The sequence below is a fragment of the Myxocyprinus asiaticus genome, chromosome 28 (genome assembly GCF_019703515.2).
Source record: "Myxocyprinus asiaticus isolate MX2 ecotype Aquarium Trade chromosome 28, UBuf_Myxa_2, whole genome shotgun sequence".
In the NCBI taxonomy this organism is placed as follows: Eukaryota; Metazoa; Chordata; class Actinopteri; order Cypriniformes; family Catostomidae; genus Myxocyprinus; species Myxocyprinus asiaticus.
Genome location: NC_059371.1, coordinates 34343132 through 34367353, shown reverse-complemented (window position 1 = coordinate 34367353; position 24222 = coordinate 34343132). Strand labels below are relative to the sequence as shown.

Genomic DNA, 24222 nt, shown 5'->3' with positions numbered 1-24222 from the left:
CGAAGTTATCGGCTAAAATGTACATGAATGTTTGAGCTAGAGGGTTTGAAATTGAGATGCTATATTTGGTATGACAGAAGTTGAGGCTCTCTTCTATGAGCGTGCAAAATTTTAAATACGGTTCTAGAAGATGCCATAGATTCCCTACCAGAAGAAGTAGAAGATTAAGAAGAAACAACAGTTGGCCCCTATAAAAGTAAAGCCAACAAAACTTTCAAATTTTGGCGCCTTCTTTTACTATGTTGTTACCTAGTTACAGTGGTAAACAGCTGCTATTGGTTGTCACAGTTGTATTTATGTTGATAATGCAAATGTACTGCAGGTGACTTAAAAGCACTATGTGAAACCAGAATTGTTGGGGCAATGGGTGAGGTGAAATCGAACTTGGATTCAGACCAACTTAGTCTCTGTAATTTTATATGAAGATCATTGGCCCAATACACCCTATCCAAGTTCCTTCCCATAAATTCACAAATGTAAATGACCCTAATAGTACTTTATGTTTAGTCTTACTGCAGGGTACTGCTACATCATCTTGCACAGGCAAACTGCCTGACTGTGAGCGACCTAGGCCCACAGAGTAACCATGATTCTTCTTGCTGCCAGAGTGAGAACTGCAGTGCGAGCTCCTCTTCTGATTCTCCCCTGGATAAAAACAAATATACACACAGTCATTACCATAATCTAATTCTGTGCCTAAGCAAATTGTACATCCCTTGGCACTCTCCAAGAATTACAAGAATTACATACCAGGTTGGCTGTACTCAACACAGGTGGGTAAAAATTCATTGCTGTCCAGATCAATAGGTACAAACGCTGTGTATTTGCTCAAGATGTTGCAGGCTTTGCTGGTGTGGATGGCATAGAGCTGGTACCTTCTACCAGAACCTGAGAGCAAGTACATATTCAAGGAACTTAGTCAGACATTCAAGCACAGGGATCCCAACAATTTTGACCAATGAATTTGCATGATCTTTCCAGGCAATTTTTTTTTTAATTCAGACTCACTTATTAATAATTTTCATATATTTGTGAACATTTTCTACTACAGGTAGATTGATATATGGGTTTTAAAGATTAATCAGTGCTGAAAGTAGCTGTGGAGGTGAGGGCGTGGTCGAGCATCCATCTGGAAAGAGAGTAAGCGGTAAGGGTTCGCACCTTAGGGTACGGTTACATGACAACGATGTACTAAAAATGGAAATGTTTTTCCTTTGCGTTTTTGAAAAGTTTTGCCTATAGACGAAATGATCCCCGTTTACACGGATCTGCGAAAATGACTAAAAACGCTGTATTATGCATGCCAGGCCAGTAGTTGGCAATGTCACTTTGTAAAGAAACACTACACGTCTGCGCACATAAGCATTCTTCCACAGCGCGGTGAACACAAACAATGAAGATGGCGAAAGCATCAAGCAATTTTGTCTGGATGGACGATGAGGTTGCTTTATCACTACAAGTGACCCTGGACTATAAAGCACGCCACCTTTTTAAGGACTCCAACTGGTGATCTCATGTTGGTCTGTTCGCCCTGGAGGTAAGGACGAAGTTCTCGAAGTTCATGCCTATAGACTGAACACGTAATACGCGTGCGCATGACGTCGTCGTTTTCACAAATTCGCATTTTTGTATGTTTACATGGAGATGATAAATGCATCGTTTTCAAAAACGTGCACTTTGAAACCCTTTTTCAAAAGTTTGCATTTTCAGGCCCCAAAATGCCGTTGTCGTGTAAGCGAACAGCCAAAACGCATTAAAAGTTTTCCGTTTTTAGTTGAAAACATTGTCGTGTAAACGGCCCCTGAGATGAATTGCTGGTAATTGCTTGTTTCTGTGTTTGCAGTGAGAGACGGGGGAAATAAAAAGGGGCCAGATCTTAGAGTGTGGAGAGAGAGTGAGACAGACACCCAAAGCTGTTTGTGTTACCTGCTGTCATGGAAGCTACACCGTTGCACTCAATGCAAACATGTTTTTGTTTTGTGTTGAATAAACAGTGACATTCCTGAGTTGGAAACGCCGTCTCCCGCCTCCTCATTTAATTGAACCCGTTATAGTAGCCTTTTGGAACTATCGGTTATCTGCAAAAATCTATGCCGATAGTTTATTTTATTTTATTTTTTTTTAGTCCTCTGTTTTCCTCTGTGGCCTGTGCTGAAGTATTCTAAGGTTAGAACGGTTTGGTTCTACAGTATAACAGCGGTCCCTTGAGATTAAATAAATACAGTGCTGGAGTATTCTAAGGTTAGAACAGTTTGGTTCTACAGTCTAATAGCGGTCCCTAGAGGTGAAATAAAAACAATAACCTGAGGATAAATTTGCAAATCTAAATGATCTTTCATCATTGACAATATTCATCCATATTTTTATCCATACTTCAATGCATATTTTGTTATTTTTATAAGATAAATCAAGTGTTCTACATTAAAGCATGGACATGCAAAGAAAAATGTGGCTATATGGAAATGTGCCCAGTCAGCACATGTCTCCAACTTTATATCTTGTGAATAATAATAAACCTCATTGCTCATTAAACCTCATCTGGTTGAATATACAAAACCCTTCATCTGGTGAATGTGTAAACTATGAAAAGCATAATTTGGTAAATACTTATATATATACAGTAGAGCATTGTAACGTAGCGTCCTTTCAAAATAAGAGTCCCTTGTGTGTTTTGGTCTTCTTTATAATTAAGTCCTGCAGTTGGATGAATGAATGGTGGCACGGTAGCACGCAGCGGCCACTTCGGGTCCACAAATATGGTGCGTGTTATGTGTAGTCTGCGCCAATTGGGAAACTTTTTACCAGAGATGTGCATCGGAAGCACTGGTGAACATGTCTATCATCGCCAACATTTGCTGAATATTGGAAAACAAAACTCAGGAGAAATAAACGATGGACCACGGGAAGAGCTACGCGACCTCGGGCTGCTACGCGAACCAGGCCCTGGGACCGCGGTATTGCCTGATGCCGCTGGCCGGGATAGAGGGTGCCGGAAACGGTGTGCGAGGCAGCGGAAGTGCGGTAAGTGAGCCGACGTCCGTATTAGGCTAAAGGCTAACCCTAACCGCCCGGCTCTACCATCCATTCTCCTCTCCAATGTTCGCTCCCTCGACAATAAAATGGACTTACTTAAACTACAGCTAAAAAGTCAGGGACTGCTGTGTTCTCATTTTTGCAGAAACATGGCTCAACAGCAGCACTCCGGATGCAGCCACTCAGCTATCTGGGCTAACCACACATCGCACCGACAGGATAGTTGGTAAGACTCGTGGCGGTGGTCTGTGTGTTTACACAAACAACGAATTGTGCAGGAATGCTGTTGTGGTCTCAAGCTACTGTTCTTCGCTGGTGGAGTTTATGACTCTGAAGTGCCGGCCATACTACCTACCCAGAGAGTTTACCACCATGCTCATTGTTGCGGTGTACATTCCACCTGGTGCTAATGCAAGGGAAGCACTAAGTGAACTCTACGGGGCTATCAGTAAATTAAAGACAGCACACCCCGATGGATTTTTCATTGTCGCTGGGGACTTTAACCAAGCGAATCTGAAATCGGTGCTGCCAAAATTCCACCAGAATGTTGATTTCGCAACCCGTGGTACAAACACTTTAGACATTTGTTTACACAAATATTCACAGTGCTTACAAGGCTGCACCCCGCCCCCACCTCGGCTGCTCAGACCATATCTCTGTTATGCTAATCCCAGCATACAGACCACTGCTGAAACATGCCAGACTGGTTCTGAAACAGGTGAGAATCTGGTCTGAGGGAGCCATCTCAGCACTTCAGGACTGTTTTGAATACACAGACTGGAATATGTTCCACAGACTTGTAGGAATACACAGCATCACTGACTGGCTACATCAGCAAGTGCATAGATGATGTGACTTCCTTCAAGACCATCACCACACATGCAAACCAGAAAATGTGGATGACTGCTGAAGTGCACTCACTGCTGAAAACCCGAGACATTGCCTTCAGGTCTGACGACAAGGCAGCCCTCTGCACAGCAAGGGCCAATCTGTCCCAGGCTATCAAAGAGGTGAAGCGCAACTACGCAAAAAGTATCACACCTATCATCATGAAGTGCTTCGAGCGGCTAGTCATGAAACACATAAAGACAAGTCTTCCCACCACACTGGACCCATTTCAGTACATCTACCGTCCCAACCGCTCAACAGAGGATGCCATATCTTCTACCATCCACCTTTCTCTGACCCATCTGGACAAAAAGGACAACTATGAAAGGATGCTGTTCATAGACTTCAGTTCAGCATTCAACACAATCATCCTACAACAACTGATAACAAAGCTGAACCAACTGGGTCTGACCACCTCCCTCTGCAACTGGATTCTGGACTTTTTGACTGGGGGACCCCAGTCCGTCAGGATCGGCAACATCACCTCCAGCACCACCACACTGAACACCGGCGCTCCCCAGAACTGTGTGCTCAGTCCACTGTTGTTTACCTTGCTGACTCATGACTGTGCTGCAAAGTACAGTTCAAATCACATCCTCAAGTTTGCTGATGACACTACATTTGTGGGCCTCATCAGCAACAATGATGAGTCAGCATACAGAGAGGAGGTGAACCAGCTCGCAGAATGGTGTAGAGACAACAATCTATCTCTTAATGTTGATAAGACTAAAGAGATGATTGTTGACTTCAGGAGGACCCAAGCAGACCACTCACCACTGTACATCAATGGATCAACTGTGAAGAGAGTCAAAAGCTCCAAGTTTCTTGGTGTGTATATGACGGAGGACCTCTCCTGGACTCTCAACACCACCTGCCTAGCCAAGAAGGCCCAGCAGCACCTCCACTTCCTGCGGAGGCTGAAGAGAGCCAAACTCCCCCCTTCCCATCCTCACCACCTTCTACAGAGGGACAATAGAGAGCGTTCTGACCAGCTGTTGCACCGTGTGGTACGGGAACTGCACAGCCTCTGACCGCAAGAGTGAATTGTGAGAAGAGCTGAAAAGATCATCAGAGTCTCTCTACCCACCATCGACACCACATACAACAACCGCTGCTTCCACAAAGCCACCAGTATTGCAGACGACCCCTCTCATGGACTCTTCACCCTCCTGCCATTTGGCAGAAGGTACAGGAGCATCCGTGCCACCACCAACAGACTCCGTAACACTTTCTTCCCTGAGGCAGTCAGATTACTCAACACTCTGCTAACTCCCAATGCTCACCTGGCATAGTCAAACACCTAACCCAGTATGACTCAAAAATATTGCACACCTGCACTTTATAAAGCTGCATCAGTCACTTATTATTATGGAACTCATTTATGCTATACTTTTGCTATACCTAAACATACATATATAAAATTATGCTATACTTATTGCTGCTACACTACAAAATAGTTTACAGTCTACAGCTCATTTCTGTGTATTTATTGCCCTGCGTATTTATTGGCCTATGTATCTATTGTTCTGTTCTGTGTATTTATTGTCCTGCACTCTGTTGTGTATTGCACTTTATGTAGTCTTGCGTACTGTTCTGTGTTGCACCATGGTCCTGGAATAACAACATTTCGTTCCAGTGTATATAAGCTATATAGGGGAATGACAATAAAAACCCACTTGACTTGATGAGTATGCACCACATCTTAATTTTTTCCTAGTTATTATTTGGATTTTGGTTGAAAAATAAACTGAATCAGGGATTATATTAATTTTGAACTCATTAAGCCTCTATGTCTGTGCCCTTGATAGTAAAGAAAGACTAAAATTCTGTAAATCTAATTTAAAAACTATCAGCCTATTAATCAGTTATCTGCCATTTCCACCACCTCAGTTGTCGGTACTGGCAAAATCCACTATCGGTCATCCTCTAGTTTTAACTATTGCACTGAAAAGAACTGACTCAAAAGATCGATTAATGGACAACTTATACATTACTATGGCTTGCAAGCAAGTTTAAGCTCATGAAATATTTTTTAGCAGAGAAAAACAAAACAAAATATATGCACCCAAGAAAGTTCCAAAATTTTAAGAGAGCCACAATAAAAGATAAATATAAAATAAAAAGATAAAAAATGAAATATGATAACATGCTAATTCACTTCTAAAACATTTTTGTGCTTCTATTTTTTTGCACAATAGAATTCAAATTGTATATATCATGATAGAACATTACAAATTCATATTTTGCATTTGACATGCTTTATATTTTCTGTATTTCATTTCTGATGGTATTTCTTTATATTACATGCAGAAAAAAAGGATTATAAACTTTATACAATGCAGTAAATGTAATTAATTATAAATAAATCATCTGCTTTTCATATTGCTGTTTTAAAGCTTATGACGATATGCAGATGGTTTTAAGTTGGTCAATAATTGGCAGATAAATATCAGTGGCTGATACATTGGTGAATACCTACACTTAAACTCAGGTTTCTACAGCCGAGCTGTCCTAGTAACAAGCAAGTATACTGAAAGTATATTGTAAGTCACATTTAAAATGGATAAAAGCTATATGTTAAATAAAGTTTGAAGTTCCTTACCATGCTCAATCTCACACTCCTTGATGGCCATGTGTTCAAAGTCTTGAATAATTGAACGCCCTGCCAGGTGATGGAACGTTTCATTCCACAGGTCTTCATGAACTTTTTCCTCCCGTTCTCGGCCTTGGAGGTAAGGCTGAATGTCGAAGGTCACCTCCCATTTCATGGGTTTTCCACAGAGCAGTCCTGATACAATTGCTTTGCAATCTCCCTTTCCCCGACTGGACTTAAATTCTGGCGTATGAAGATCTTGGGGCGTTTCAACTTCACAAAGCTGATGCATGTAGCCGTCTGTCCCAAAACACACAGGAGACAAAACACAATGTTCAGAGTAGTAGATGTGTTCCCTACTGAAATAACAATCCTAGTCCAGCTAAGCTATTTCAGATGGTAACCAGCTGAAATGGCCTGGTAATCTTAAAAATGTGTTGCTTATTAGAAGTATAAGATATGGTTTGGGCACTGTCACACTGGTTTTGGTTGGTCACGTGGCCAAGCTGGTCTACCAGGAACAATAACCACCTAAAGCAGCTTGTGCCAGTCACAGACCAGCAATGCCCATGTAAAACCAGTTAAGACCATATTCAAGATTTTACAAGTACAATTCTGATGAATTCTGATTCATGAACAGTTTGTCAGTCATGTGGCATGTCGGTCCTCACCATATGCTTTGCTACACCCACACTGTGCAGATGATTATGGTTATTTAAATTATAGTGTTAAAAGCCAGCTTAATTCTGAGCCCAAGCAGAGTTCCTTTATATAATTACACACCAGAAAATCTACTCCTCTTTTTTTTTTTTCTCCCCAATATGGAATGCCCAATTCTCAGGGCACACTAAGTCCTCGTGGTGGCATAGTGACTCGCCTCAATCCAGGTGGCAGAGGATGAATCTCAGTTGCCTCTGCATCTGAGACCATCAACCCGCGCATCTGATCACGTGGCTTGTTGAGCACGTTACCATGGAGACATACACGCCATCCACCGTGGCATCCACACACAACTCACCATGTGCCCCACTGAGAGTGAACCACATTATAGCGACCACAAGGAGGTTACCCCATGTGACTCTACCATCCCTAACAACTGGGCCAATTTGGTTGCTTAGGAGACCTGGCTGGAGTCACTCAGCACACCTTGGGGTTTGAACTCGTGAACTCCAGGGGTGGTAGTCAGCGTCTTTACTCACTGAGCTACCCAGGCCCCCATACTTCTTTTATTTTTAACCAGGTGCAGTGCGACTAGTTTCCAGCAACAAGCAGTTTGTTTGTCCACACTGAACACGAAAATTCCAAGCAACGTGACATAGTCTCAGCCAATCTATGTCAAAGATATTTCATATTTAATAGATTGCTACAGTGTCCACCCATTTTTTCAGCCACCTTTGTTACGGAAATGGACGGGTCAAAGGGGGGTATTGCCCCACAAATTTTTAATTGCTCCTCAAGTAAATTTATCTTGTTTTAATTATGTTTAGATGTTTTTATTGGAAACAAGACAAAAATACTTACGTGCAAGCATGCGCTAAATCTAGGCGCAAGTGGATTGGCGAAACTGCGCATAAATGGGCTGTCTAAAATGCAATTTAATTCTGAGGTTCTTCCAAGGTTATTGCACTGTCTTCGTCCTAATATATATTTAATTACCTGTCAAGCAACATCGATATAAATGAACACAGCCCATTCTTAAGAATATGGTAGTTAAATGGGCTGTATGCAATGCATCCCCTGCTCAGTTTGTCGCCTGCGCTGCTCCAGACCATGATGTATGTGTTGTACATTCTCTATCAGCACCTCTGGGACTATTGACTCTCATACTGCTCACCCGTGACTCACCTCATTGAAATATGTTTGCTTCTCTCCCATTGTTCATTGTTTTGTAATGCATATTTGTTGTATGTTTTACCGTTTAATTTTTTATGTTTAATTTTTTAACAGCATCTTTGAGCTTTGGAATGGCGCTATACAAAATTAACATTATTATTATTGTTATTTTTATAAGTATTATTATTAATCAAATGGATCTACTGACACACAAATCATGGCTAGTACTAAAAGTGATCGATAGCTCTTTGATATCATCTGCTGGTGGAGTCCCTAAACTGCAAATGCAGGAACTGATTTGACACTTTGTGTCAAGATTAGACATGGTTTTCAAACGTCTCAGCACAATGACATTTTTTCAGGAAAACAGCAAAATTCCAGCTTGGTCTCATGAAATTTACGTGAGCATTGCAATGTTTTTGCAAAATTGAAATTACGTGCTACATAACACGTTTGCCTGCAGTTTAAAAGTGAAATGTCCAGCGGGTGGCACCAAATCCTAGCAAAATTAGGTTGTAATCAGACAAGATTTTTAAGGTGAATTTTAGATGGAGGTTTTAATAAGTAAAATGTTCCCCCCAACCTAAACTTTACCCTAAACCTAACCAATAGCCTCCGAAAAGATAAATGAGAGTTTAACAAAATAGACCTCCTTATCTGTAACCAACACCTAACCCTAACTGATAATGTCATAAAATGCAAATTCAAATGCAAAAACAAAACCACACATTTACTGAAACAACCATGTTATTTCATGTCGCATCTATGCCACTTTCACATTCGTGTGTCTTTAGCTAGACTTGAACTGCAGTCATTGAGTCCAATGTCCTACGCTCAAGCAGGTGAGCTACCAACCAAGCTAGAAAAATATGTTTTTATAAAGACACAATCAGCAATTGCACTCATGATTTGTGTGACAATTAATAAAACACACGCATTGTTATAGCGCCTCTAGTGTTCATTTCACCAGGAAACTGTAGCAAAACATAGAAAGTGGCACTTAAAAGTCTGTTTGCAAAAATGTATATAGAGTAACATTCATTCTATGAGACCAGGTTGCAAATTGTGCTTTGCTTCACTTCATTAACATTCAATACACCCACAGTTTGCGTGCATACACCCACAGACAGTCAAACACTCCCACCCACACCCACTTGTGCTGGCACTAAAATTGCGCTTAGAATTAGCAAACTCATAAAAATTGGTGACGCCTAGTGTGGTCACGATGAAAGTGCCCTTAATATCTTATGTGATTCTGCTTCTCAAGTAAATGCATCTTGTTTCAAGGGTGTTTAGCTATTTTTACAAGCAAACAAGACAAAATAATGAGTAAGAAAATAATTTTTTGCAGTGAAACCCATTTTACATGGAATAGATTTCCTAGTTTGTTGCTTTAAAGCACTATGTCTAGTTCAGACACAGTTTTAAACTAGAGAACTGTAGCGAGGAACCAACCTGCATCACCAGTGCTGCCTAGAGAAGGACTGTCCGTTGAAGACCTGGAGCCATCTTCTAAGTGTCCCTGGGTCACGCCATGCATAGAGGGGCCAGGGGCCTCTTGTTGCTGCTGCATTGAAGGTTTGTGAACAGCTGTGGGACGTGCTCTTGAGGAGGATGCACACAGGCTGGCCACCTGTGGCTGAAAAAAATGGCCAGCAGATCTTTGGTCAAAAGTCCTTTTGAGGCAAATCAGTTCACTCTGCAACCATCTTAGCAACCTTGCTTAAAAGTCATATACCTTGGAATGGACTACTCACATGGACTACTGTTATGATAGTTCTTGATGTGAGTCACTATAAACTGCTATTCTATTTACTATAAATCAGTGAAAAGTATATCCTTTAAAATAACTCCTAACACCACAATGCAACAGTAATGGCAAACGCTAACAAGTTTGACTATGTTTCTGTGCCTGCGTTAAGCATGCAGATTGCAACTGTAATTTCCAACATGCAGGCAGCATGTAGCGAAAGGAAATCTAATTTATTTCACCTCATGTAGAAAGAGTTTATGAGCACAATGATTCTTTGAGACACCGTAACCACAGCAGTTCTTATTCCTTTTGGGTTTAATGGCATTTTGGCCCATGAAAAATGTATGCCTGCTGAGGAGCTAATAAGGACCATTAAAGTAATTATTATGGGTACTGAGGGGAAATCAAGGACACTTGTCATGCTGTAGCTAATCTTTAATATTTCTCTCTCCTTTTTGATATGATTTCCATGACCAATTGCCTGTAATGCTGATTATTGCCCAGACTATTGATATCTTCTCTCTTTTCACAGAGCGTGACATTGAAATTTTATCGTGGCCATCAAGAGTTTTGTCACAGTTGTCAGAACTAATGTACCCTTTGCACTGGATGCAATTGGCTGGATGTTCGATATGCCTCTTGGCAGAGTGTCGCCCATGCAGAAGTATCCCTGAACTCACTAAATGTGAAACACAATGTTGAGAAATTGGAGCAGTAAGTACTAGACATGCCATTATTGTCTCAGTGGGTTTGTTCAGGAATGCAATTACACAAACAGACTGAGAGAAATATAATGTAGTTTGTTAAGAAAGCGAAAGCATGTGTGCATCTTTAAATTTCCCCAGAAGAGCAACTTTGAATAGAGTGTAACAGTGAGTGGGGACATAAGAGCGAACACTTAACCAATCCACACTTAGTGCACTTATGTAAATTACAATGAATAAATAATTATTCATTGTCTGTCCCTTTCTTCTGCACTAGCATCTAAACTACTCCAGTCACTTTGCGAACATGGCTGTGCAATACTGAATATACTGTAGACTTTTGTTGACAAATTTCTTATGTTCCTCATTTTTAAGTCGCTTTGGATAAAAGTGTCTGCTAAATGAAAAAGAGTGACCTGAAACCTCTATAAACCTTATTAGCCTGGCTCATGAATATTAATTAGGTGACAAAGTTCATCCAGTAATCTTTTGCTGAAAAGCAGGTAAGTGGATGCTAGGCATATTAGGTGCTGTTCACCATTGTTGGGGAAACTACTTTGTAACTGTAGCTTAATAAGCTACAAGCTACTCATACCTTTAAGTAGTTCAGTTAGAACAACTCTTGGAAATAATTCAAGATTTTTTTATTGATGGTAATGACAGTGGAGTAGATTTGGTCTTGGCGGACTAGCTCTGCTTTACGCATGCTGCTGCTGTTGCTTAACATGAGTCAATACGCTGCCGTTGTTGGCACGGAAACATGATGCTGCTGAGACAGAAGAGACATGCTCCTGCTACTGTACAAACATCACGATAAAGCCCCCATAAAGCAGATCTAGGCAGGTGGTGCTGGGAGGTGAAGGGAGAATGCTGCGGCTGTGCCCTTGTCAGAGTCCTCAACATCATCACTCTCACCACCCTGGTCTCCTGGCCTTCCTCTGGAACCCCAGTGGTCTCCTAGCCCTCCTCTGGATCCCCAGTGGTCTCCTGGCCCTCCTCCGGATCCCCAGTGGTCTCCTGACCCTCCTCTGGATCCCCAGTGGTCCCCTGGCCGTCTGTCGGCTCCATCTTCGTCTTCAGCTCCCCCATGGGTTCCTGCGCCGCTGCCGGCTTCCCTGTGGTTTCCTGCTCTGCTGCCCACAGAGCCCGTTTCTGGCCTACCCTAGTTTGCTCTTTTTGTTGTTGGGTGTCAGGAGCTGCCCATTAATGGGGGGGCTCTGAAACACTTCTGGGACTTTCCCCTAGTGGCCACCAGAGGTCACTATGAGGTTTGGGGCATTTTAGAAATGTGTGAACTCTTATTTTGAAGGATAGTTTTAGGTTCTTGTCTTGTCTCTGTTCTCTGTGCTGTGCTCTGTGTGTGTCTCTGATTGGTTGAACTATTCTTTTACTACTTCTATTCTATGATGAAGTACTGCGAATGACGTAATAGAATCTAAAATGACATTACAATATAGAAATATTGATTTTATATTCACAATTATATTTATATTGATTCTAAGTATAAGAACAATTTATTTGAAGTTTATTGCAATTTTTTCATGCATTCATATATATATATATATATATATAAACACTGGTGGCCTCAAGTTTGGGATAATGTACAGATTTTGCTGTTTCGGAAGGAAATTGGTACTTTAATTCACCAAAGTGGCATTCAGCTGATCACAAAGTATAGTCAGGAAATTACTGATGTAAAAAACATCACTATTTGAAAAAAGTCATTTTTGATCAAATCTAGACAGGCCCCATTTCCAGCAGCCATCACGCCAACACCTTATCCTTGAGTAATCATGCTAAATTGCTAATTTGGTACTAGAAAATCACTTGCATTTATATCAAACACAGCTGAAAGCTATTTGGTTTGTTAAATGAGGTTTAACATTGTCTTTGTGTTTGTTTTTTGAGTTGCCACAGTATGTAATAGACTGGCATGTCTTAAGGTCAATATTAGGTCAAAAATGGAAAAAAGAAACAGCTTTCTCTAGAAACTTGTCAGTCAATCATTGTTTTGAGGAATGAAGGCTATACAATGATTGAAATTGCCAAAAAACTGAAGATTTCATACAAAGGTGTACACTACAGTCTTCAAAGACAAAGGACAACTGGCTCTAACAAGGACAGAAAGAGATGTGGAAGGCCAGATGTACAACTAAACAAGAGGATAAGTATATCAGAGTCTCTAGTTTGAGAAATAGATGCCTCACATGTCCTCAGCTGACAGCTTCATTGAATTCTACCCGCTCAATACCAGTTTCATGTACAACAGTAAAGAGAAGACTTAGGGCTGCAGGCCTTATGGGAAGAATTGCAAAGAAAAAGCCACTTTCAAAACAGAAAAACACAAAGAAAAGGTTAGTGTGGGCAAAGAAACACAGACACTGGACAACAGATAATTGGGAAAGAGTGTTATGGATCTTAACTCCATTGAGCTTTTGTGGGATCAGCTAGACTGTAAGGTGCGTGAGATGTGCCCGACAAGACAGCCACATCTATGGCAAGTGCTACAGGAAGCGTGGGGTGAAATGTCACCTGAGTATCTGGACAAACTGACAGCTAGAATGCCAAGGATCTGCAAAGCTGTCATTACTGCAATGTAATAATTGCAATGCTTGTAATAGTAATTTTTCACGTTATTAATGTCCTGACTATACATTGTGAACAGTTGAATGCCACTTTGGTGAATAAAAGTACTAATTTCTTTCCATAGGAGCAAAATCTGTACATTATTCCAAAATTTTGGCCAGGAGTGTGTATATATAAGTAGTTTGAGAGTTTAGGGATGCCGACTTGTTTACATCATTTGCAATGTTTCATGGGAGTGGGCAGTAGCTTCTGATGTCATTTGCAGCAAGTTTCATTTCCAAGGTAACAAAAGCATCTCTTGATTGGTAGATCTCTGCTTCTGGAAGAAAAACCACTAAAATATTTCCATAGGGGAATTGTTTATTAATGATAACGAATAAACCTTTAAAGACAGACCTACCGTGAGCTCTGAGGTTGTTAATCAAGAGTATATGCTTCTGTTGGAGCCATCAGTCCACATTATTTCAACTTCATTAAAAAAATAAAATAAACATTTAACAGCAGAATTTCTGGTGAAGTGCTACACTACCCATGATCCAGTAGAGAGAGATGCACTAATCAGAGAATTGCAGCAAACAAACCACGGCAGAAGAGCTCTGCCACGACTGTCCACTTCCAAGACGCACTTTGAATGATGCAATCTAGTCAGTCTCCCTGCACTTTCAAATTACTTATGTACTTGTATATATAAAGTATATATAATTATTTTGCAATATATGAAGAATATATTATTGCTATTCTTATAAGTCAACAACTTTTATATTTTTATAAAACTTATACTTCCAGAATACAGAAATCATAAAAAGTGGGTGGGCACTGTTATGCTCTATTACATATGATTTAATGGCTTCTAAAGAAGAATATACCATCTCTTAACAACCTTGAGCACATGGTAGGTCTGTCTTGAAAAGGTGTACACATTTTCATTAAGACAAAAAATGTCTCTATGTAGAAAATTAATGGGTTTTTACTTTTGTAACCCTCTATGGCGTTACAAATACGCTATATGCTATTTAGGCCTTAGGTATTCCGCTCAGTTGTCATGCATGAAATGAGCACAGCCATCATTAACAGTCACAGAGGAAGCACACCTTCTCTGTGTGGTCTTGAATGAAATCTAATTTGTCTCTGGGTCAGAGATATTTTTGTAAACTCCCTTGTTTTGTCTCTGTTCAAACACTGGAAAATCTTCTTGTGACAGGAAGACACCAACCTTGTTTCTCACTCTGGACTCCAAAAGGTGAATTTAGAACATTGTGCACGTGGACACCCATCACAAAGTGCCATCTAATGCATCCACCTAAAATGATTTTTTTGTGAAAGGTTTTCCCTTTTTGTGAATTCTTTCTTTGCTTAAATGTCTCAGGAACTGTAATTTGCCTTCCGCCGGCTGTGTGATCTAAACTCTATTTGTGTGGACGTGGCAGTAAGAAGATTGAATTATGGCCAAAATGTGGAGATTCAGATCTCATCATCTCATCACAGAGCTCAGAAATGAGTTCAAATAACACCTCTGAATAACCAGATTTTTACGGCTCTTTTCATATTGCAGCAGATGCTTTAGATGAAGCATATGGCATTGTAAAGATTGCCTGCAGATATTTCTTCTATGAAAAACAACAACCTCCGAAATAGTAGCCTTCTGCTTTGTGACAAAAGACACATGCACAAAGGATATTAGAGATATGTTTTCTAATAATTGAAAATGTTAGAGACTGTTTTCTAATTATTTCCATGTTACAATGTTTATTGCATAGGCTACTCAAAAGTTGTATTATAAGTGATCATTTAAACCTGAAAATAAACAAAGTTTTTGATTTTTTTAAATTCTAAAATGGAGAAATTTAATATTTAATCATTAATATTTAAAAACATATTTTCGTTTTAATTTAAATTAATATTAATAATATTGAAATTAAATTAAATAATATATACATATTTAATTAATATTAAATAATATTAATTTAAATAATATTTTTATTAGGTAGTTTACAAACTTCTAGAATCTGTGCCAGCTCGAGTTTGTAGTTTGAAATAAAAAACCTTGCATTAAATTAGAAAAGAATGCAAACTAGAACTCACTTTTCCCATACAATGTAGGAACACAAATGCAGTATGTTTACAAATCTTTATGGTTTAGGATTCACCAACCTGGTAGTCTATTTTCCACTGTGCTCCATGATCAGGATGTGTCTGACCAATCAGCTCCTGGATTTTTGCTCTTCTAAGTGGGTTTTTCCCCACCACAGAGCTGGGGTCACTAGGGGTGTAGACCTTCTTGGTAGGGTTATAATCAACTATTTGATTGGTGCTATAAGCACGTCTTCTCGGGGAGGTGCTTGTCTCATTTCCTGCACAAAAAGACTCCGTCGTTAAAATGATAGTGGCTATGTTTGGAATGGAATCAATTTTGTCTCTTAGAGCTGTACTTTACCCATAGTATCTTGCCCCATGGTGATAGGACAGCTCTCAGACATGGTCTCCTGGCAACCATCAAACAGCGAGGTGACCTGATTGTCCCTGTGAAGCCCCTGACTGCCAGAGGAAACCTTCCCAGCATCCTCCTCTTGAGAGTGGTAGAATACAGAACTGGCCAACTCGTTGGAACGCATCATACTGTAACGTCTTCGTTTATCCTGTTACAACAAAGAGGATAAAATAAGGAAGTTGTTAGCTTTTTGTTCCACTCTATAAATCTATATTTTTGCTGTCAAAATGTTTTTTTCTAGATTTGATTCATATGAATTTAAAGAAGATTTTATTATAATGTTGTTTATTAGAGATGCACCGATACAAAATTTCTGTGCCGATACCGATATTGTGTGCTTATACGATAATATGGTTGTTCTGCTTTTTTTATATCCCATCACTGATAATTAACTTCGAATAAATGTAAATAATAACTTTTTATATAACAGGCCCTGATTATCGGCTGTTTTTAAACAATCGGCCGATTGTTTTAAAATTGTTTAATTGCTTTTAGCCGCTGATACCGCTGTTTGGTCAATACATCGGTGGATCTCTTGTGCTTATAATGCTTCATAATTCCAGGATAATAGAAGTCCAGTTTTAGTATGGCAAAGAACAAATGTTATTGTGCACCATTTTAAAATACTCACTGATTTGGGATTGGAGTGATATCTGGAGGTATCACAGACCACACTGTATCCAATCAGATGATCACCAGGGAACAGACAAGTCGTCCCCACTGGAGAGAGCAAGATCTCCTTTGTCTCTGGATACAGCCAATCAATGGAGATGTCAGTCAATACTGATGTCATGGACTTCTTCAGGGACTTAATCATCTGTCAGACCAAAGACAGAAATAATCACCAGGTCAAACACTACTTACTGCAGTTAATCAAGGGAACACAGTTGTCCAAACAAGTGTCCAAAAATCTGCAACCAATTTGAAAATCTGGCATTTAAAATCTAATTTAAACCTGAAAGTTTAAGGATTTTGAAAGATTAAACCAAAGAAACATTATGGAAAAATTTAGATATTAAGAAACTCAGGTAAATTTTTCAGTTAATTCAATTAAGATTTCACTCAAATTGTGAGAGAGTATAATTTGTAAAGTAAAGCAAATATTGAATTGAATAAGAAAAATGTGAAACAGATCCATATTTGCTTGTGGTCTCCAACTGTTGGACCCCACTGTATATTGTTACATGTGCCAAATAAATAAAATACACTGTATGTACTAGTAGTAGAAAAAGACAGAAAGGAAACAACAGGGAGAGAAGAAACAAAAATTAAATGTGCTGTCAAGCTTTGACCATTATTTTTAATTAATGTTTTAAGGGACAAAATGAATTGTTTACTGCTAATACAATTGGGCACCCCACAATTTACGTCTTTGCTGTAATTGCTTCGTGGTGACATTCAAAATAACAGGGCTGTTACGGTGTAGAATAAACATGTCAGAGGAAATGAAAACCTTGGGTTGCAATCTTTCCCCTTCAGCGAGAAACTCAGCTGTGCCCCTGGAAACAGCGGACAGTCCTAAAACAAGCCTTCTGCATGCACCTGGACCAATGCCAAATGCGTAACACCTGCCATGATACACAGCACACAGATACAGGTGCAGTGAGTGTCAGGGGCGTTGATTCCAGGGGGGATGGGTAGGAGGTAACCCTCCCCCCAATAATCAAAACAAGCAAGTACAATATTTATACTATGATCAATGGAAACATGTAAATGCTTCACGCTGCAACACCCCCCCCCCCCCCACCCCAAAGTTCAAGCCAATTCTACGCCCTTGGTGAGTGTCTTATCAAATTAAGATAAGGGTTTGAAGAAACTGTATCTCAGCTTGGTTACACTCTGCCAGACAACATCTGTTAAATTAAAGATTCTCTGAAGTTTAATGCTATATTACTTCTAAGAATTGGCAAGCGGAGTGCTGTCAGAAAGCCAGAAAGGAAATTATTATTTTTTGATTTTTAGAACAGAATAAAAAAAAAAAAATCCAAATCTAGTGAGCTGCCTTGCTGTCTACATAAGCAGCTGCATTCTAAGGGGCCGTTCACACTGAATACATTTTAGCGCCCATCTGCACTGCTTTTCAAGTGTTTTTCATTGTAAACATGTGCTTGTTGGACATCTTTGTCCATCGCACCACGTTTTACATGTTTAATTTAAAAACGTGGCATTTAATCGATAGCTACGTTTCGCTATTTTATGAAATATAACAATATTCGTAATCAATGTTTCTCTTGTAACTTTTTCTACTGAGTTTGTTGCAAAGCATTCTGTGATTGCCTTGTAATTTGGCCAAAAGAGGTATCTTTAACCCAAAACATACTACGCAATACATGAACATACACAATTCTAGATAAGCAAGCTGATTTGAATACAGTTTGATGTTAGCATGTTGCTAATCTAACAACAGAATTCTATAATAAACATAAAAAATCACATGCCATACATAAATATAGAGTAAAATAGTTCATTTGTAATTAGGTTGAGCTATTTTTTAACTATGTTTCAGTCACAGATTCTCTGCCCCAAGCAAATAAACAGTAACAAATTATCACCGGAAATATATGTGATAATTCCACTATTGGCACGATAATACTATAAATTTCCCCAGTTATACGCCACTAATATATAGTCTGCCGATATTTCGTGCAACCCTATTCAAAACATACACTACGATGATACATGACTGCAAACTATCAAATCAAATCAAATCAAATCACTTTATTGTCACACAGCCATATACACAAGTGCAATGGTGTGTGAAATTCTTGGGTGCAGTTCCGATCAACATAGCAGTCATGACAGTGATGAGACATATACCAATTTACAATAACATCAAATTAACACAACACAATTTAAACATCTGATATACACATAATTACACTCAACAATATACAAATACTAACATACACTGTACAGTATACAATACGCACTATATAGATACACATTATTCAATAAAAATAAAAAATAAAAATATATAAAAAAGTATATATAGTATATATAGAATGTACAGTATTGTACTGTATTGACATTCAGGCTGTCGGTTGATAGTCAGTTGTTAAGAGAGAATATAATATAATAATAATATAATTTATGACAGTCCGGTGTGAGATATAAGAGTAAGGGTAATAAAGTGCAGTGCTGATGTATTTTGATCGTGGGAGATCAAGAGTTCAGAAGTCTGATTGCTTGGGGGAAGAAGCTGTCATGAAGTCGGCTGGTGCGGGTCCTGATGCTGCGATACCGCCTACCTGATGGTAGCAGTGAGAACAGCCCATGGCTCGGGTGGCTGGAGTCTCTGATGATCCTCCGAGCTTTTTTCACACACCGCCTTGTATATATTTCCTGGAGGGAGGGAAGCTCACCTCCGATGATGTGTCTGGCAGTTCGCACCACCCTTTGCAGTGCTTTGCGGTTGTGGGCGGTGCTATTGCCGTACCAGGCAGAGATGCAGCCAGTCAGGATACTAGAGGTCGACCAATAGTGAATTTTGCTGCTACCATTAACTAAGGTGGTGGCAAAGGCCAATATCCAGTTAACCAGGCCAACAGTTTTAAAATCGATTAATAGAATGTTAAAATTCTTATTCTTTCCTTATTCTTTCCTTATTCTGTCCTATGACAGACAAAGAGATAAAGGCTACAAGAGTCTAAAATGAATAAAATCATAGCTGCAGTTTATTGTTCAATCAAAATCCCAATAATGACCAAAAGAAAAATCAGATTTGGTGTATAACGTTGGACTTTAAACTATAAACAAGCCCAAAACACACCAGTGACCGTTATTTTGAAATGATGGAGACTTGGCTCCATTACAATGCTCCATATCTGAGTATTAACCAATTTAAGCTTTTTGTAGCCTATATATTGATGAGATGAAGAGTTTTTGTAGATGAGGTTTAATGAGAATAAGGTTTAATTATTATTGACAAGATATGAAGTTGGAGATACGAAGTATGTGCTAACAGGGCACGTTACTATATAGTCGCTCTTTTCTTTGCGTGCCCTCACTTCAATTTAAAAAAACACTTGATCATCTCAGAATCAGAATAAGCTTTATTGCCAAGTATGCTTACACACACAAGGAATTTGTCATGGTGTCAGAATCTTCCAGTGCAAGAGAATGCAATGTATATACAGTACATACATACAAACATATACATTTAAACATATATACATATAGTGACAAAAAAAATACAATATAACAGATAAAAAAAGAGAAATATATACAATAGCGCAATAATGTTGTTAGAATGTTTTGTATACAGATATACAGTTATATGCAGGTGATGTAATGTATTGAAGAAGAGGTAGGATATGTTAAAGAATATAAATGAAATATGAATATAAGTAGGAATGGATGGACTGAATATTGCACATGGTTGTATTGACCAAAGGAAAGTATTTGGGGGCAGTTTTAACTGTTCATGAGATGGATGGCCTGATGGAAACAACTGTTCCTGTGCCTGGCTTTTCTGGTGCTCAGTGCTCTGAAGCACCGGCCAGAGGGCAACAGTTTGTAGAAGTGTGCTGCGTGAATGGGGTCAAGAGTGATTTTACCAGCCCTTTTCGTCACTCTGGATGTGTACAGTTCTAGTAGGGTGGGTAGGAGGAGCGCCAATAATCCTCTCAGCAGTCCGAACTATCCTTTGAAGTCTTCTGATGTCTGACTACTTGGTTGCTGAACCAAACCAGACAGTTATAGAAGTGCAGAGGACAGACTCAGTGACTGCTGAGTAGAACTGTATCAGCAGCGCCTGTGGTAGGTTGAACTTCCTCAACTTGCGAAGGAAGTACAACCTCTGCTGGGCCTTTTTCTGTCAATGTGTGTCTCCCACTTCAGGTCCTATGAGATGGTAGAGCCCAGGAACCTGAATGACTCCACTGCTGCCACAGTGCTGTTCAGAATGGTGAACGGGGTTAATGTTGGGGTGTTCTTCCTAAAGTCCACAATCATCTCCACTGTTTTAAGCGTGTTCAGCTCCAGGTTATTTTGACTGCACCAGAAGGCCAGATGTTCAACCTCCCTTCTGTATGCAGACTCATCGTCATCTTGGATGAGACCGGTGACTGTAGTGTCATCTGCAAACTTCAGGAGCTTAACAGAGGGGTCCTTGGCAGTGCAGTCATTTGTGTAGAGGGAGAAGATTAGTGGGGAGAGCACACATCCCTGCGGGGCACCAGTGCTGACTGTATATGTGCTGGATGTGAATTTCTCCATTCCCACTAGCTGCAGCCTGTCTGTCAGAAAGCTGGTGATACAATGACGGATAGAGCCGGGAACAGAGAGCTGGGATAATTTAGTCCATAGGAGAGCAGTGTTGATGGTGTTAAAAGCCGAACTGAAGTCAACAAATAGTATCCTTGCATAAGTCCCTGGTCTGTCAAGATGTTGGAGTATGTAATGCAGTCCCATATTGACTGCATCATCCACAGACTGGTTTGCTCTATAAGCAAACTGAAGGGGATTCAGAAAGGGTTCAGTGATGTCTTTTTCAGTCTCTCAAATGACTTCATGAAAACAGACGTCAGAGTGTTGGGTCTGTAGTCATTAAGTCCTTTGATCTTGGGTTTCTTTGGGACGGGGACGATTGTGGAGTGTTTGAAGCAGCAGGGAACTTCACACTGCTCCAGTGATCTGTTGAAGATCTGTGTGAAGATGGGGGCCAGCTGGTCAGCACAGGATTTTAGACAAGTGGGTGAAACATCATCTGGGCCCTGTGCTTTTCTTGTCTTCTGTTTCCAGAAGACCCAGCACACATCATCTTCACAGATCTTAAGTTCATGTTGAGTAGCAAGAGAGGGGAGGAGGTTGGTGGCAGGAGGTGTAAATGTTTGTGTGCTGTGAAGGTCGGAGTGGGTGTGGGGTGTGAGACTGGGCTTTTCAAATCTACAGTAAAACACATTCAGGTCGTTAGACAGTTGTTGATTCCCTACAGTGTTGGGGGATGGTGTCTTGTAGTTGGTAAAGTCTTTCAGGCCTCTCCACACTAATGCAGATTTGTTAGCGGAAAACAGTTTTTTCAGCTTTTCAGAATAGCTTCTTTTAGCCACTCTAATCTCCTTTGTCAGTCTGTATTTGGCCTGATTGTACAAGATTTTATCCCCAAACCTGTAAGCATCCTCTTTAGCCTGACGAAGCTGCCTGAGTTTTGCTGTAAACCATGGTTTGTCACTGTTGTATGTTAAATAAGTCCTTGTAGGAATGCACATATCCTCACAGAAAATGATATATGATGTCACAGTATCTGTGAACTCATCCAGGTCTGTGGCTGCAGCTTCAAAAACACTCCAATCAGTGCAGTCAAAGCAGGCTTTTAGTTCCAGCTCTGCTTCATTTGTCCATCTTTTTACAGTCTTTACCACAGGTTTAGCTGGTTTTAGTTTCTGCCCGTAGATCAGAAGAAGATGAACCAGACAGTGATCAGAGAGTCCTAAAGCTGCACATGAGACAGAGTGATATGCATCCTTTATTGTTGTGTAGCAATGATCCAGTGTATTTCTGTCTCTGGTGGGGCATGTAATGTGCTGTCTGTATTTGGGCAGTTCACGTGTGAGATTTGCCTTGTTAAAATCTCCAAGAATAATAATAAGTGAGTTTGGGGTATTGCTGTTCTGTGTCTGTGATCTGATCAGTCAGCTGTTGCAGCACGGCATTCACACATGTGTATGGAGGAATATAAACACTCACAAGAATACACGAAAACTAAACAAAATAACAAAATATGTATTAAAGTGAGGATGAAAATATGGATGAATATTGTCAGAAATGAATAATTTAGATACAGCAAATCCCAACGCAGTGTCAGTTTTTATTTAACTATTAGAAGCCACTGTTATACTGCCATTTTAACTTTAGAAAAAAAGCAAATACTGAAACCAAATAATTGGTAAAACCGATCTTTTGTTCTAGCTCTAATACAAACTTTTCAAGATACACAAGCTCGATTTCACGCATTTTGTAATGTGTCAGAATGCATCACAGCATTGACACTAGGGCCTTCTTCAAGAGCAAACTTTTTTTTTTAGTTCAACTACTATCATCATGGCAGAGCAACAGTTTGAAGTAAATCTTGCTGAATCTTGTCCTTCAGTACCGGGGATTGTTAACGCCACAGTACTGTAACACAAAAATGCATGTTAAGTACGTATAATGGGACCGCTTGTAGTGCATTGGCCAAGTATTCACATCTGCATACTGGCAAAGAGTAAGTTTCTAGTAGCATAAGATTGTAAATTACCTTTCCTTTGCACTTCTATGATGCCTCAAAATGCTGTCTAGATAGGCAGCTCACTAGGTTTTGGAACAGAGCTTATGTCTTAACCCACAGAGTCCTTTACTGGCAAATTCATCATGTTCACTCAAAATCACCAGATCTCTGCTTCACTGGGGTTTTTAAAAGACAGTCGAGCTAATACACACTATCTCAATGCCAAAGGTAGTAATTAAAGACAGTGACCTTCGACATGAGCAACATCTGTGGCTCACCACCCGACTTTCAGTGGAGCATTTTCTAAGTATGCACAGTGGTCTGATGAATTTACCTCAAATTATTCTACCCTCGCAAGCAAAGAAAATCCTAGTCATGTCCAAACAGCAGAGAATGGCATTGACGTGCAGTGAGATACAGCTGATATTTTCTCAACCCATCTTTCTCGGCTGTGAAGTAAATTACACTTTAGCATCATTTTCCAGCCATCTTCTTTGTGTCTATCATGTTGAAGAAAGTGCTGTTAAACCTAAAACATTTTTCCATTCTTTTGAAATACGTTTTTTGCAGCCTTTCCTCCAGAGGATGAGTTAGAAAAGAACTACTTCTCTACGTTGAACATCTCGGTAGGTGATAAATAGCCTGGAGGTGAGAGATGAAAAGCTCTCGGAAGCAACAGAGCACTAGAACAAAGGCGCTGAATACCAGCAGCGCTATGGCTAGTGTATTCTAAGGGTGTGTTCACACTTGGTAGGTTTGGTTGGATTAAAACGAACTCTGGTGCGATTGCCCTGTTAGTGCGGTTCATTTGAAGTGTGAACGCTGTCACCCGAACCTTGGTGCGCACCAAACAAGCAGACCGAGACCGCCTGAATAGTGGGTCTCGGTCCGCTTCCAAACGAACTCTGGTGCGGTTCGATTGATATATGAACGCAACCTGGACCAAAGACGTCTAAATGGACCAAAAACAGGAAGTAATTTGCCTAATACTGACCTCAAGCATACCTGGTTCTTCTCATCATAGGAGCTATGTTGCCCATTACAGTTCGGTACAGGCGTCGGAACCGCCATCAGCCGTCCTCGCAGCATATCTTCGTTTGTGTGTGCAACGAAGGAATTTCTGGTGCTGTTTTGACT

At 40.0% G+C, this 24222-nt stretch overlaps 1 protein-coding gene across 1 annotated transcript in view; it reads right to left on the bottom strand.

Moving 5' to 3' along the window:
* LOC127418740 (von Willebrand factor A domain-containing protein 5B1-like) overlaps nt 1-24222 on the bottom strand; it is a 62295-nt gene that overhangs the window by 12999 nt on the left and 25074 nt on the right. Inside the window, exons 10-17 of the mRNA XM_051659508.1 lie at nt 17332-17446; nt 16510-16695; nt 15825-16026; nt 15542-15741; nt 9803-9986; nt 6524-6814; nt 751-888; nt 514-645 (exon numbers count right to left, since the gene is read on the bottom strand). Coding sequence (XP_051515468.1) covers nt 514-645; nt 751-888; nt 6524-6814; nt 9803-9986; nt 15542-15741; nt 15825-16026; nt 16510-16695; nt 17332-17446 — 1448 coding nt within the window. The remainder of the gene's footprint in view (nt 1-513; nt 646-750; nt 889-6523; nt 6815-9802; nt 9987-15541; nt 15742-15824; nt 16027-16509; nt 16696-17331; nt 17447-24222) is intronic.